Genomic DNA, 15,621 nt, shown 5'->3' on the forward strand with positions numbered 1-15,621 from the left:
ACCTCGCCTTACTTATTATTAGCCCAAAGCTTCCCTCCACTATAGCTTTGGTTAATTAGAAAGTTAACTAATTTCCAAAGGGAAATCCTCCCAATCTAAACAGTAAGAACCTGAAATTCCCACACTGCAGATGGGGAATTGCCTTTTGTATTCCATCCTCTAAGGGGCAGTATGACCAGAGAGCAAAGACTCTCAAATGAGCACCAAAACCTTCCCGGGTGCCGTCAAATTAGTCACAAGGACCCCAAGCCTCGGGACTGAGCCTGCGCACATGGGTGGCGCTGTCGTGCGTACGCATGCGCCATAGGAAGGGCCCGGCGTGGAGTCACTGGGCGGGGCCGGGCAGCTCCTGTGTTTTGGGGCCCCAGGAGCTGTGGGAGGAGCCGGCGGCCTCACCCTGGTAACCGCCGCGCCGCCGCAGCCACGCCTTGCAGGCCTCCGGACTTGTCATCGCCTTTGGGGTGCCTGGGCCCCGGTACCCCGGAAGTCGCCCGGCCGGCCACTCAGAGACACCCCCCCACCCCCCCCCACACACCCCGCATTCTCCCCCACGCTGCCGCCGTCGCCGCCGCCGCCGCCGCCGCCATGCAAGGGGAGGACGCCAGATACCTCAAAAGGTGACGACTCCCCCAGGCCCCGACCTCCCTCCTGCCAAGGGCCTCCCTCCATCCCCAAGATGAAAGGAGGTGTTGGGGCACTGTGTGTGGATTGTCACTCAATTTTAAAAGGGGGTGGGGGCAGGGAAAGGTAAGGGAAAAGGCGAAGTGGGGCGGGAGGGAGCTTTGCAAGGGTGGGGTGCGGGGACCCCCAGTCACTGACCTGACAGCGCTGAGGGAGGGGTTCCTGGAGGCCTCTGTGTTTATTGTATTTATTGTCTGGCCCTGGGGGTGGCGGCAAGGGTGGGAGAGCAGGTAGGGCGAGGTCAGCTGCATCTGTTTTTGCCTGTATGTCTTGTTTTGTGGGGTTTTCTTTTTTACACCCTGTTTTTCCCTAACATATGCATCCCATGGGAGTCTGGCTCCTCAGCTCTCTGCTCTCGTTTTTAGGGGTTCACCTCTGTGGGGTTTTGAAGTGATGACAAGAAGAGAGGTCGAATTTTGCTTCATGGAAGGCTGGGTTGAATTATTGCTTTCCAACCTATTTCTGCTTTTTTCTTCCTTTTTTAATCCATGTCATCCATCTATGCAAGGTGATTATTGTAGGAGATTCATAACTATCCAGACATTGTCATAAGACAGGAGATGATTTCTTTGGTTTAAATATTTGTAGTATCAATTCCTCTTTAAAGAAAATTGGTATCTGTTGGGATTTTTTCTTGTCTTTCTTTTTTTACTTTCAAAATGAAGATCGTCCCTGAACAAAAAAGGTAATACAAGATCAGGAATTAGAAATGAAATTATTTTTTAGACCTAATTTGGATTATTTTTAATAAAGCCTCTCTTACAGATTCGACAAACAAAAGGCACATTGTTTTGGAAACAATTTCCTCCCGAAATCGGGACAAATATTACCTTCTGAGAGATAGGAGGACAGAGTATGAAATTTTTTTCATGAATTTCATTCATGAATTTTTTTCAGTTGATAAAACATTCGTTCATTGTTTTAGTGAGTACATTTTTTTCCTGCTTAGCAAGGCTCTGATTATCCCAGAAAGATCTTCCAAGCAGTAATTGATTATTAAAAAAAAAAGTTCATGCAATTGTAGAGTAAATAAATTAGCTTTTCTGCTCTTGCAAGAGAATATTGCTTGTGTGTTTCATTTTATATCATTATCTTTTTCATTGTCAAGTGCCAGTAAAGATTTCTTAAAAATAATTATTTCTTAACTTCTTAGGAATATTGAACTAATATGACCCTTTAGGCATACCATGACTTGAACCATTATTTTCTGGGATTCAATGAGTAAAACCCAACTAGGCACTGCATTATTGCAAGTAAAACAGGTCTGAATTTGGAGAGAGATTGAAAAAACATTTTTCAAATTTGTATAACTCTGACAAGGTTTTCAAAAGTGGCTGAACCTTCTATTTTAATGGTTTGTTCTTTGATAATGAGACACACACATTTCTTTAGTATTTTTATTTTCATATTTTTCTTTTAACAAGACTGCAGAATGTTTTCAATGTAATTGAATCTGGGCTTAATTAACTCCATGGTTTTATTGTAGTTGTTGTCACTGAGGAATTGCTAATCTTTATGTACATTCATGTTGTAGTTGTAATAAGTTATGCAGGTTGAAATCTTGGGCTTCAATTTTTGTTGTGCTACCAGTTAATATTTTGATTTAATGATACTGAATAAATACCAAATATGCAGTATGTCTAACGTTGTTCTGGTCACTAAGGAAATGACTAAACTGAGACAGTTCATATCCTTAGTGAGGTATACAAACAAGTAAATAGGTAGTGACCTAGTGACTTTCTCTTCTTTTTTGCTTCCTTTTGAAACTCAAATGGCTTTCCATTCTTTCAAAGTTGAATGCCTTTTCAGCTTCATCTCTCTCTGATCCCCTCTCATTCCAATAATTGTATACCTTTGCCTTGCAGAAATAACCTCTTCTGAATCCTTGTGTGTTTCAGTGCTTGATTCCTGTGTGTCTTTCTCTTTGTCTGGTACTTACCCTGTTCATTATCCAGCTGACTTTTCATCCTCTGGTTTTGCTTACATGTTACTTTTTCCCATAGATCTTCCTCGAGTCTCTGTTTGCCACCCCACAATCCAGATCAGATATACCTGTTAGGGTCTCATAATACTCTATACCTCATATCATGTTTTCTCTTAGTCTTCACACTCTCAATTTCCTTCTGGTCCATAAGCTCATAAGTTTAAATTAGTATATGTATGTGCCTTACCTATTATTGTTCCAGAACTGTGCTGGAACATAGGTTATTAAATAAAATCAGAACGAGTCTAGAAATAAATGTAGGGCAAATCATATATGACTTATAAGCATAAAATCTCATTTCAAGCGCATTGGGGAACCACTGAGGAATGTATAAGGATGAATGGTATTCTTTCATTGATTGATTCGACCAAATATAAAACATTTAGTGAATGAGACATAATTTTTGTTGCTTTTGTAGCATTTATATTCTAGCATATAATACAAAATTTAAACACTTACCTTAGAACATTCTGGTATTTCATTCTGGTATTTATACGTGTTGTATATGTGGCTTTGAAGCTAAACATTTTTTACATACTATAATTGTGCCATGGTCTAGCATCTATCACTACTTCATTTTATTCCTTTTGATATCTGAGTACTACTTTGTTGTGTAGATATACCACAATTTATTCCTAATCCATCTGCTGATAGATATTTGGGTCGTTTTTACCTTTGGCTGTTGGGAATGAATTTATTATAAACAATACAAAGTTTTATTTGAACACCTGACTTCAGTCTTTTGGTATGTTCCTATGCATGGAGAAACTGGGCAATGGGTATTTCCATGTTCAACTTACTGAGGAACAACTAAGTTCTCCATAGTGACTGAACTTTTTATGTTCCCCCTAACAATGTATGAGAGTTCTAGTTTTCCCACGTTTTCACCAACACCTGTTATTCTCTTCTTTTATTATTTTATGATTATGGCTATATTGATACCTTATTTTGATTTTGACTTGCATGTACATAATTATTAATAACACTGAACTTCTTTCATATGCTTCTTGGCTGTTTGTCTTTTCTCCATAGAGGAAAAACGTTTTACTTTACTGTATTCTGAATACTAGATTTTTATCAGATGCATGACTTGCAGTTATTTCCCTCGTTCTTTGGGTGTCAAAACTTTGTGAAGTCCAATTTATGTATTTCTTTCTTTGCTGTTACATTTGATTACATTTCAGAAAACATTGCTGAATTAGATCACAAAGGCTTGCCTCTTAGTTTTTCTTCTAAGCATTTTGTAATTTTAGCCCTTAAATTTACACCTTTTGTCCTTTAAATTTAACTATTATATATGGTATGTGGTTAGGTTCCTATTTCATTCTTTACACGTGGATTTCTATTTGGCTTTGTACCATTTGTTACTTTGTGTGTGTGTGTTGTTTTTCAATTAAAGTATATTGTGTCTGATATTTGTGTTGTCAGCCACTCCATCATTCTTTTGGATACTGTTTCCCATCATTTTACTTTGAAACCTATTCATGTGCTTGGATTTAAAGTTACTACCTTGTAGACAGCATATACATGGATCTTATGCATCTTACCAGTCATTGCCTTTTAACTGAGAACTTTATTTATATTTAAAGTAATTACTGATAAGGAAGGACTTACATCTCCCATTTTTCTATTTTCTGTATGTCATATAATTCATTGTCGCAGAGTTCCTCCATTACTGTCTTTTGTGTATTATAGATTTTATTGTGTATTATTTTCCATTCCCTTTTATGTATATGTTTTAATAACTTTATTGAGGATTATGATTAGCATTCTAAGCTCATATTGGCCTGTTTAAATTAATACCAACCTAGCTTAAATAATATAAAAATTTGGCTTATACGTATCTTTATCTTACTATTGTCACATACTGAATATTTTAAGGTGTGTGTCCACTAAGGTAGATTTGTAATTAGTATTGTAAATTCTTTTAAATCACATGGGGAAGTAGGTATTATAAACTCAAAATACAGTTATACTGCCTCTATATTTACCTAGTAGTCATTTTCTAACAGTATTCTTTATTTCTTCATATGGTTTCAATTTACTGCCTAGTGTCTCCTTCACTTCAAGCTAAAGGATTTCTATAAGCATTTCTTATTGAGTAGGTTTACCATGAATGTCTCTGTCTTTCCCTCCTCCTCCTCTTTCTCCCTCTCACACTCTTAGTCTCCTCTTCTTCCCTCCACTTTTTCCCCCTTCCTTCCCTGCCTTCCTTTCCTTTTTCATCCTCCTTGGTACATCATAATATTGAAAATACCAACGTTCAACAGAAAATTTAACATATTCAAAGAACTGAAGTTATAGCCCATTTGTTTCTGCTATACTTGAGCTACTAAAAAACTGTCTATGGTGCCAAATGAAGGTTAGATTGCTAGACAAATATCTTGAATCAGTTGTCCTAAATATGTTCGAAAAGCTAAAGAAAATCAAAACAAGAACTCTGAAAAGCCAGAAAGTAATATCTCAAAAAATAAATTGTATCAATAAAAATACATTGTGGAAAGAGGGGACGGGGAGGGGAAAAAACTGGGAGAAAGCAAAGGAACATTGTTGAAAAAAAATTGTGCTCATTACCTGACTTATGTAACTGCAGCACCTCTGTATATCGCCTTTACGATTAAAATAAAATCAAATACTGCAGAGTCAATCTGGGGAAAAAATAAAAATACATTATGAAAGGGGCCATATAAAATATTACAGCTGAAAAATATAATAACAAGTAAAAATAATAACAGAAGTATTCAACATCATATTTGACCAGAGGAAAGAATAATCAAACTTGGAGATAATTCAAATCAAATTAGCCAACTGAGATATTAGTAGCTAGAACCACAAGCATACCCTACCATATAAGCCCACCCACTTTTGGACATATCTATTATTATTTGCAGCAACTTGTATATTTGGCTTTTCTGATTTTTTATAACTACACACATAGTTGTGCTGTCTTGATACAGTTCCAAGTTAGGCCAAATGGAAACCACTTAAAAACTCCATGTCAGGTTCAAAACAGACAGAATTCATTAGGAATGGGGTTTAATTGGCTCCTGGTGCAACCAAATGTCCATAATGAGAACATGAGTTGCTATCTACAAGATTGTAAAGGAGTAGGTAGAACACCACAATAGGACTAGAAGCATAGTTCAAGTCAAAGAGTACCTACCTAATAGCACAAAGCCCTGAGTTAAAACCCCCATACTGGGGGGAAAATTCCCACAAAGATCTACCCTGCTTATGTAACCTCTCTCCTGTCTAAATATTTATTTGTTTACTGTAAACTGTTGTCTATTTTCTATATATCCAGTAAGGTTCAGGTTTCCTGTTTGGGCGAAATGGCAGCCTTTGGAGTTCCCCACTCTACTGTATTCACTTAGCCATTACTATTATTTTTAAATTTATTTCTTCTGCCTGCATTCTTTCTCATCTCTGTTGTTCGGGGACATCAGTTACAAATATTGTACCTACTCAGTGTGTATTCCTGAATTAAACTTTTATTCTTCATCCTTTTATCTGTTGTATTTTTTTACTCATTTTTTCATATATACTTTTTTAATCTATTCTTATTTTTGGTTATGTTATTTTTAACTATAAATTTGAAAATATGCTATCTAATTATTTCTGATTTAATAACATGCATGAATATAATACACTAAAACCCATTTGGAGCTGGGACACTAATCACATAATAGAGTGTGCCTGAGGTCCTGCAACTCTAGAGACTGAGGCAGGATGATTGCTTGAGCCCAAGAGTTCAAGATCAACGTGGGTAGTATAACAAGGCCCTATCTCTACAAGCAAAAACCAAACCAAAACAAAAGTTATTTGAGGTTTAGGATTATTTCTTATGATTCAGAGGATTATTTTTTTCATAGTAGATAGTAAAGTGGCACTTAAAATTCAGCAGGTAGACTTGTCAGCATATTGGGGACAAGTCTACATTCATTTCACATTTACCCTTTTTGCTTTCAACTCAGTTTAGAGCATTAATAGGGCTACCATTGTTCAGTGTACTCTGAACTCAGTTTTTGTGTCCCCAGTCATATGTGACTAGTAAAAGATCCGTGGCTCTTAGCTACCACTATTCAATAATGAATACCCCTAGGACAAAGCAGCCTCAAATTCAACTTCTCTCCATTTCCAGTTTTTCTTGGATCTTAGCACTGTGGTTTTGTGTTTGTTTGTTTGTTTGCTGTGACTTCGAGCAAATACAAACATATATATTTCAGTCCTCAGCTTTTAAAATTTTCTTAAAATATGTGTTCACTTGAATTACCTAATCCCGTAACCCTCCATTATCAAATCCTTATATTAGTAGCAGAAATACACAACTTATTTTGGTGGTATCCATCAGAAATTATAAGTATGAGTAAATAACAAAAATTTTCCTTCTCAATGTCTTTAAATACCTCAGACTTTTGGGCAAAACCTAAATTTACTTTGAGCCTTTTTGTAGATGTAATGTATAAGACAACTCTAAGCAGTCTCTCAGCATAATCCTAGATCTATGATTGTTCATTTGTTATTTGATACAACTTTATTTTGTAACAAATACTTTTGGCAGCAATAGTTTTTCAAAAACTACCTGCTTAATGAAAAGCCAAGAATTTGTATTTTTGTTTCTCACAAAAACTAGTGATGAATGTGAAAGACATTTATTTTATATGCCAAAGATCATAATGATATCAGTAACCACATGAAGTCTGCAAAAATAAGGATGAGGGCTGGGGATATAGCCTAGTGGCAAGAGTGCCTGCCTCGGATACCGGAGGCCCTAGGTTCGATTCCCCAGCACCGCATATACAGAAAACGGCCAGAAGCGGCGCTGTGGCTCAAGTGGCAGAGTGCTAACCTTGAGCGGGAAGAAGCCAGGGACAGTGCTCAGGCCCTGAGTCCAAGGCCCAGGACTGGCAAAAAAAAAAAAAAAATAAGGATGAATTTCAGAGTGAATGGTTTAAAAATACTATGGCCCTAAAATAACAATTTACTAATACAGTCACAGATGGTATGTTTTATATTACTCTCTGAATATCTGAGCTCATAAAGATGAAAAAATCCCCACAATCGTATTCCCAAAATAATGTAGCACTTTATTTTTGCATTTTTCTTGTGCATTTCCTAATATTGACCTTTCCTTTTTCTTCATAAGCAATTCAAGTGAATGGATCATTTTAGAATTACATTGATAATAATAGTCAAAGTACTTGTAACTGAAAGAGCATCTAAATTTAATGTAATCTGAATAAATTTGAGATATTATTGTATTTTGTATTCTTATCAGATTAAAAGATTCTATGACCTAGCTGGCTAGCTGTTATTGAGTGAGAAATTTGTTTCCATTGTTTGATCTCCTCTAGTACAATTCAATTTATCATTTTAAATAGTAAAGCAACAAGTACTCATTGATTCATCATTACTTTATTACAGTTAACAATTCATTTTGTAACTTCAGGCATTTAGGATTAAATGTATTTGGCCTGTTTCTTAAATAACTACTGACAGAATAACTTGAGATGAATGAGTATAGAACATACAGTAAATGCTTATTTGTGATATGATCTAGTTATGGTTGAGGAGTGATTTTATTTAGAAACTAATGATATAATTTATACAGTTATGGTAAACAATACGTAGTACACTATTATAACTTATATTGTTTCATTATGTCATTCTGTGATCTAAGTTAATGGATTAGGTAGGTTTACTTTACTTTTTTTTTTTTTTTTTTTTTTTTTTTTCAGTCCTGGGGCTTAGACTCAGGGCCTGAACACTGTCCCTGGCTTCTTGCTCAAGGCTAGCACTCTGCCACTTGAGCCACAGCGCCACTTCTGGCCATTTTCTGTATATGTGGTGCTGGGGAATCGAACCCAGGGCCTCATGTATACGAGGCAAGCACTCTTGCCACTAGGCCATATCCCCAGCCCCGGTTTACTTTACTTTTAAATTTTTAAAAAAAATTTTTGTTATTGGTACTTCACTTGCTCTTTATTATACAGAAGAACCCAGATAATTACATCTTGACAATTCACATTTCACATGGTTGGAAAAGGCCAGATTTATTTTTAAAAATACAAAGTATTTTTAAAAATACTTAATGGTATTTTCTTCAAAGCCATCATAGTTGCTTGTTTCATTCACTTTCTTTGCACATGGTACTTTTGATAACTGTATCTTTCAAAGGTAACACTATTTATGTAAAGGTACGTTTTGCAGTTATTTCTTGTCCCAAGTTAAAAGTAAATCTGGCTCAAAGGCATATATAAACCAACCTATATTTTTTAGAACCAGTTAAAAATCATGGCCATTTTATGAGTTTTTGTTCTGGTTATATCTTTTTATTTTGTATCCTAGGAAAGTTAAAGGAGGGAATATTGATGTACATCCATCAGAAAAAGCACTCATTGTTCAGTATGAAGTGGAAGCTACCATTCTTGGAGAAATGGGGGATCCTATGTTAGGAGAACGAAAGGAATGCCAAAAAATGTAAGTAGTGAATCTTATACAGACTTTATACAAATCTGTTATTTTAATCTTCATTGATACTAAGTGATTGTAGTATTCTTAGATATATGTTAGGGAGAAATGATATTGAATGTTAACTATGGAATATATTCCAGATAAAATGTTTTTGTCACTAACTTGTGAAGTCATAAATGTTATGTGTATATGGGACTTTTCAGTTTAGTTAAAAAATTTAGATCTTGGGCTGGGAATATGGCCTAGTGGCAAGAGTGCTTGACTCGTATACATGAAGCCCTGGGTTCGATTCCCCAGTACCACATATATAGAAAATGGCCAGACGTGGCGCTGTGGCTCAAGTGGCAGAGTGCTAGCCTTGAGCAAAGAGAAGCCAGGCAGGGACAGTGCTCAGGCCCTGAGTCCAAAGCCTAGGACTGGCAAAAAAAAAAAAAAAAAAAAATACAACAACCAAAAAATTTAGATCTTACGGGAGCCTAGATTTTCTCTTTCCTGGGATTTCATGAAGTTGTATGACTTTCAGATATTCCCAGTTAGGACACAGAACTTGAATAATCACTTGAAAATCTAGTTCTCTGAAAAATGTTAGTAATAACACAAGATATTTCTGGCTCAAGAGATTAGTTTTAGATCTCCTAGTATCTTGCCTAGTCTCTAGTTTCTTTTGTAGTTGTCCCTTGGGAACTGGATTTTTTTCATTAGCTTGAATTTGTGATGATCTTGATCTGGTGATGATCTTACCTTCCTTCCATTTTTTTTTTTGAGGTCTGAGAGTCATTGATATTCTCATTCAATCCTCCTTCCTCCATAAACAAACAAAAGAACCCAACTTTTACTTGGTAACTAGTTAGAAAAAAGTCCACTATTTCATGGTTTGTTTGAATTAAGGATATTGAGGTTACTAGGAACACATGATAATATTTAGCACTTTAAGTATATGGTGGGAGTGGTTTTCCCCATGGGGGACATTTAGTGATATCTGTAGATACTTTATAGGAAGGAGGAGGACCTGACCATATAGTGGATAGAAGCCAAATGCTGCTAATTATGATGTAATATCCATGTTAGCCACCTACAAATTTGTGGTGCTGCAGCAAAGAAACCCATGTCTATAGCAGTCTTCAAGAGAAGTTGCTGAGTAACTTATTAATACATCTTAACTGTACTGTGTATTTGGATTAGATGGAGGCTAAATGACAATAATATTTCATTAAAAGTAAATGAATCTTCTACAGTAAAGAGAAATACACATGTATACTGACACAGTAGCGTACACCACCTATTGAGGGCTTTGTCACGTTCTCTTTTTTGTTTTCATTTTAGTGATTGCTTGCTAAAGCTTATTTATATACTTTGAGAACACATAACAATCCCTTGAGATTTTATTATTTGACTTCCCAAGAAAAGCTAGCAGATTTAATTCTTTGACTTTAGAACCTCATATATCCATAATTCAAGAGAGAAATTTAATTTTTAGTTCATTAATATGTACTCACTGGCTTTCTTCAAATAGAATTTGATGATAATATTAGTGCTTTGAAATCTGCAGGCTTTCTAGACAAGAGTTACATTCAGTAGAGAGTTGGAGAGAAGAAAAGGATCCGTACTCTGGTTAGAGTTAAGTGCACTTAAATCTTAGCAAGAAAGGCCTGAGTAACTCAAACTTGGGATACTCAGCCCTGTGCCCACGATTTAGAGAGGAATTGTATTGTGATCCACAAAGAAAATGTGACTTCTTAATTCAAGAAATTTTCTTAGTGGTGAAGAAGAGGGAAATCTCATATAGAACAAGAGGTGTAAATTGAACCTGTTATTAAATTGGAGAAGCCAATGTGATAGCCCAAATCAGAGACTTATATTTCATCCTTCAATCTGTGTAAAAAGTGTCACAAGATCATCTTTTTGAGAGTTCCTGTTTTCTAAAGATTTTGTTTTGAGAAACTGATGATTATGGACCCAAAATAATACAGATAATATATTTTTATATTAATAAACACGATGTGCCTAATGAAAATGTTATATGTTGATTATAGGAATAGTCCAGTAATCATACAGCTAAAATTCTCTAAAACATTTCTCAGTATACCTATTTTTTCATGTCTTTTTTTTTTTGGCCAGTCCTAGGCCGTGAACTCAGGGCCTGAGCACTGTCCCTGGCTTCTTTTTTGCTCAAGGCTAGCACTCTGCCACTTGAGCCACAGCACCACTTCTGGCCATTTTCTGTATATGTGGTGCTGAGGAATCGAACCCAGGGCCTCATATATACGAGGCAAGCACTCTTGCCACTAGGCCATATTCCCAGCCCCTTTTCATGTCTTTTTAACAAATGAATGTTTAGGGTACTGTCTGTTACTCTAAGTGGAAAAGAGGATGCATCAAGTTGCTAATATGTATATGGTAAAAAATATCTACAAGAATCTTTTAAGCCTTTGTATACTAAAACAATAAGATTGACTAGTTACCTAGTAGAATGGCTAAAATTCAAAATGTTATTAATAGATTCTGCAAGAATGCTGAACAATAAGGACTTTCATTTATAGCTAATAGGAAAATAAAATGAGCAAATATTTTGGAAGAAAATTGGGTGATCTCTTACAAGGCCAAATATAGGCTAACCATCTCATCTAGCATTTGTCCAAGCAAAATGCTAAACATGAATGGTTATAGTAGCTTTATTAATTTCCATCAATTCGAAGCTACCAAAATATCTTTTGATGGTGAATGGCTTGACAATCTGGGAAGAACTAAATTTGGATTTTGTTGTGAATAATATCTTAACTCATTCTACTGGCTCCACAGACCATTTCTTTGACATCTCCACACTGGTCCCTTTAATTAGCTATCTTTACTAAGAAATAATTCAACAGGATGAATACTTGCTTGGTGTTTTTTTTAAATACCTGCTTAATTTTATTTTTTTATTTATTCATTTATTTTTTTGCCAGTCCTGGGCCTTGGACTCAGGGCCTGAGCACTGTCCCTGGCTTCTTTTTGCTCAAGGCTAGCACTCAACCACTTGAGCCACAGCGCCACTTCTGGCCATTTTCTATATATGTGGTGCTGGGGAATCCAGGGCTTCATGTATAGGAGGCAAGCACTCTTGCCACTAGGCCATATCCCCAGCCACGGTTTTTTCTTTTTGAATTTAAGATTTGCAAAAGAGCATCTACTTGATAGTGTTTTGTCACTACTTTAACTTTTCACTCTGAATATAATTTTTGTTTCATAGTTCTCTCCCATGCCATGAATCGGTGTATTGGGCAATTGTCTTCAAACTGCACCATCTTTTCTTGGATTGTCAGTGAATCACTTGTGCTTATTCAGATAGTGGGAGGGAATGGTATATTAATTCTGATGTACTAATTTACATATAAATTTTATTCACTTGTTCCTCAAAGTTTTTCACATAGGTCTTAAAACACATCTCACCTTTCTTCTACTTTCTATATTAGTGCCAACCAAGCAATTCAATCTAAAAATATCAAGATTCTGTCTCGTCCTTAATTAGAAAAAATGCAATTGTAGGCAAGGTCAAGAAAATGTCTTGGTTGCAGTATGAATACTGATTAAAGATTCATATATTTTTACATCTGAAACACTACATTAGAACAGGTCCTCTGAATATGCTGTTCTGCCTAGAGATTCAGAAAAAAATTATATTACTTTTGTTATCTTGTTTTTCCAACTCATAGAAAATGATTCTCTTAAATTTTTCTAGGCATAATCATATGTAATACTTTATTAAGATTTTACAAGTGCATATAGACTATTATCTTAATTTAAGGTAGTAGTTTTGAATCTGTTGTGTACTTGTACAATATTTGAGTTGGAAATTTGGATATACTTGCAGTATTCGTCTGAAAAGTCTGAATGCTAACACAGATATAACTTCTTTGGCACGGAAAGTGGTTGAAGAATGTAAACTCATTCATCCTTCCAAATTAAATGATGTAGAACAGCTGTTGTACTATCTGCAGAACCGCCGGGATTCGTTGTCAGGAAAAGGTAAGCAGAATCCCAGATTTTAAAATGCAAAATCAAAGTTTGATTATACTTTCTACGTATTTGAGTTTTTTCCCTCAGTGGAATATCTCTGTATTTTTTGTTTGTTTGTTTTTTTGGTTGTGGGGTTTGAACTCTGGTCTCTTTATTTTTTTTATTTTTCATTGTTATTAAAAAGGTGACATGCAGAACGGTTATAGTCACATTAGTCAAGTAATGAGGACATTTCTTTTTGGACAATGTCACCCCCTTCCTCACTCTCTCCCAGTTTTCCCCTCCCACCCCACCCCATATTTGAGGATTTTGGGGGATTTGTTTTTTGGGTGTGTTTTTTTTTTTTTGCCAGTCCTGGGGCTTGAACTCAGAGCCTGAGCACTGTCCCTGGCTTCCTTTTGTTCAAGGCTAGCACTCTACTGCTTGAGCAACAGCTCCACTTCCAGCTTTTTCTGTTTATATGGTGCTGAGGAATCAAACCCGGGGCTTCATGCGTGCTAGGCAAATACTCTATTGCTTAGCCACATTCCCAGCACCCTATGTTTGAGTTTTTTTTTTTTTTTTTTTTCATATGATGGTTGGTTGACTTAGTAGTTTACTGCTGGAAGTAGACATCCGTTCTATAGAGAGACTAACATTAGCTTTGTTAACTTGGTGGCAAATCAGGCATTTTTTTTTTTTTTTTTTTGGCCAGTCCTGGGCCTTGGACTCAGGGCCTGAGCACTGTCCCTGGCTTCCTTTTGCTCAAGGCTAGCACTCTGCCACTTGAGCCACAGCGCCACTTCTGGCCATTTTCTGTATATGTGGTGCTGGGGAATTGAACCCAGGGCCTCATGTACACCAGGCAAGCGCTCTTGCCACTAGGCCATATCCCCAGCCCCCCTATGTTTGAGTTTTGAGTGAGATTTTATCATGTGTGATATGAACAAGTAAACCAATGAAAGAATAAATAAGCCTATTAGTTTTCAGTATGGTACGTTCATGTTTCCATATAAAATGATCTCATTTGTTTCATTGTATGTGTGGGGAATATATATTTACCAAAATAGGAAATAAATAAGGAACCTGTTGTTGGTTGTAAACCAATAAAAGGAGAGACTTTAAAGTATAAATCCTATTTTATCTGCCCTATCTAGAATTAAAACATTTAGAAATTTCAAATTTATTCATTATATTTAATTTGTTAGTTGAATGCATTATGTAAGTGTTAAAATATATATCAGATGCCTTAGTCTATCCTAAAGACAGATTTTTTTTATTTCCAATTTTTTTTTTATTTCTCAGTATCTATTTGCCATTTTCCTATCCTCAATTCCTTAGTGAAAGAATAAGGCAATTAAGGTAGTTAGAGCTAAGAAAATAACTACTTATTTACAAAGATAAAAAAAAATAGTGTGTGTGTGTGTGTGTGTGTGTGTGTGTGTGTGAGTGTGTGTGAGAGAGAGAGAGATAGTACTGTGGCTTGAATTCCCCAGGTTTGCTCAGCTTGCTTGCTCACAGCTGGTGCTTTGCCACTTCAGCCATGCCTCCAATCCAGCATTTTGCTGGTTAATTGGCAGTAGAGCCTCATAGACTTTTTTGCTCTGGATAGCAGAGGATTCGATAGATCAGAGTATCAAACATTGGTCCTCTGATATCAGCCTCCTTAGTAGCTAAAAATAAAGGCATGAGCCACCAGCAGTCAGCAAGGTTTTTTATTTTTGTTTTTGTTTTAATGTGTGCTGGTGGTGGCAGGGGGTGGGGGGCAAGTATTGGGATTTCAACTCAGGGCCTCAGACTCACTTGGTTTGCTTACTTGGTTAGCACTCTATCCTTGAGTTATGCACCCAGCAAAAACACAAATCCTTAAATGTGAAGTTTCTCAGGGTTTTGAATAATTGTTCCCATTTCATAATATTTATCAAATTTATGAATCCTTAACAGTGAAACATTCTAAAATGTGGTACAAAGACATATCTGTGCTCAAATTTTGACTGGGATAAGTAGAAAAATACTAAAATTTTGCTTGGGATATGTTTTTGTCCGAGTTAGTCTTCTCTACATACACAGCAAATAAATTCCTGTGCCTAATACATATTCTGTTAGCAGTGAATCTTAACAGATACATGCACATACTGTTGAATGAACTGAAGGCTGTACACTAAACTTAAAAGCAAAAATAGGCATTTTGAACTTGAAGTATACCTCTTACTAGTAAGTGCTAATCTACCAAAGTATGGAAAACATCAAGGAAAAAATTATACAAATATTCTCATAAAGAATAATCTTGTTAGAATGTCTATATTTGAGGAGAGATAACATCTCCAAATAAATTTGAAGTGAGCAAAATAAATCCAGCAATGTTTGAACTTCTGTGTGTACAATAATGTAGGTTGTACAACAGAGTTAAAATTAAATTTTTCTAGTGCCAAACCAGTATAGTTTAGAAAGCATTTATAATAAAATATCTTGAGAACAATGAAAAGATGAGTTTTCAAGGGAAATGA

General features: G+C 36.0%; 1 protein-coding gene across 2 annotated transcripts in view; it reads left to right on the top strand.

The window, feature by feature from the left end:
* The first annotated feature begins 318 nt into the window (after positions 1-318).
* Kifap3 (kinesin associated protein 3) overlaps positions 319-15,621 on the top strand; it is a 118,353-nt gene continuing 103,050 nt past the window's right edge. For both annotated transcript variants that reach the window (XM_048356474.1, XM_048356475.1), the window contains exons 1-3: positions 319-617; positions 9,014-9,145; positions 12,990-13,144. In XM_048356474.1, the coding sequence (XP_048212431.1) occupies positions 586-617; positions 9,014-9,145; positions 12,990-13,144 (319 nt within the window). In that variant the 5' untranslated portion in view covers positions 319-585. The remainder of the gene's footprint in view (positions 618-9,013; positions 9,146-12,989; positions 13,145-15,621) is intronic.

The sequence above is a fragment of the Perognathus longimembris genome, chromosome 11 (assembly GCF_023159225.1).
Source record: "Perognathus longimembris pacificus isolate PPM17 chromosome 11, ASM2315922v1, whole genome shotgun sequence".
Taxonomy (NCBI): domain Eukaryota; kingdom Metazoa; phylum Chordata; class Mammalia; order Rodentia; family Heteromyidae; genus Perognathus; species Perognathus longimembris.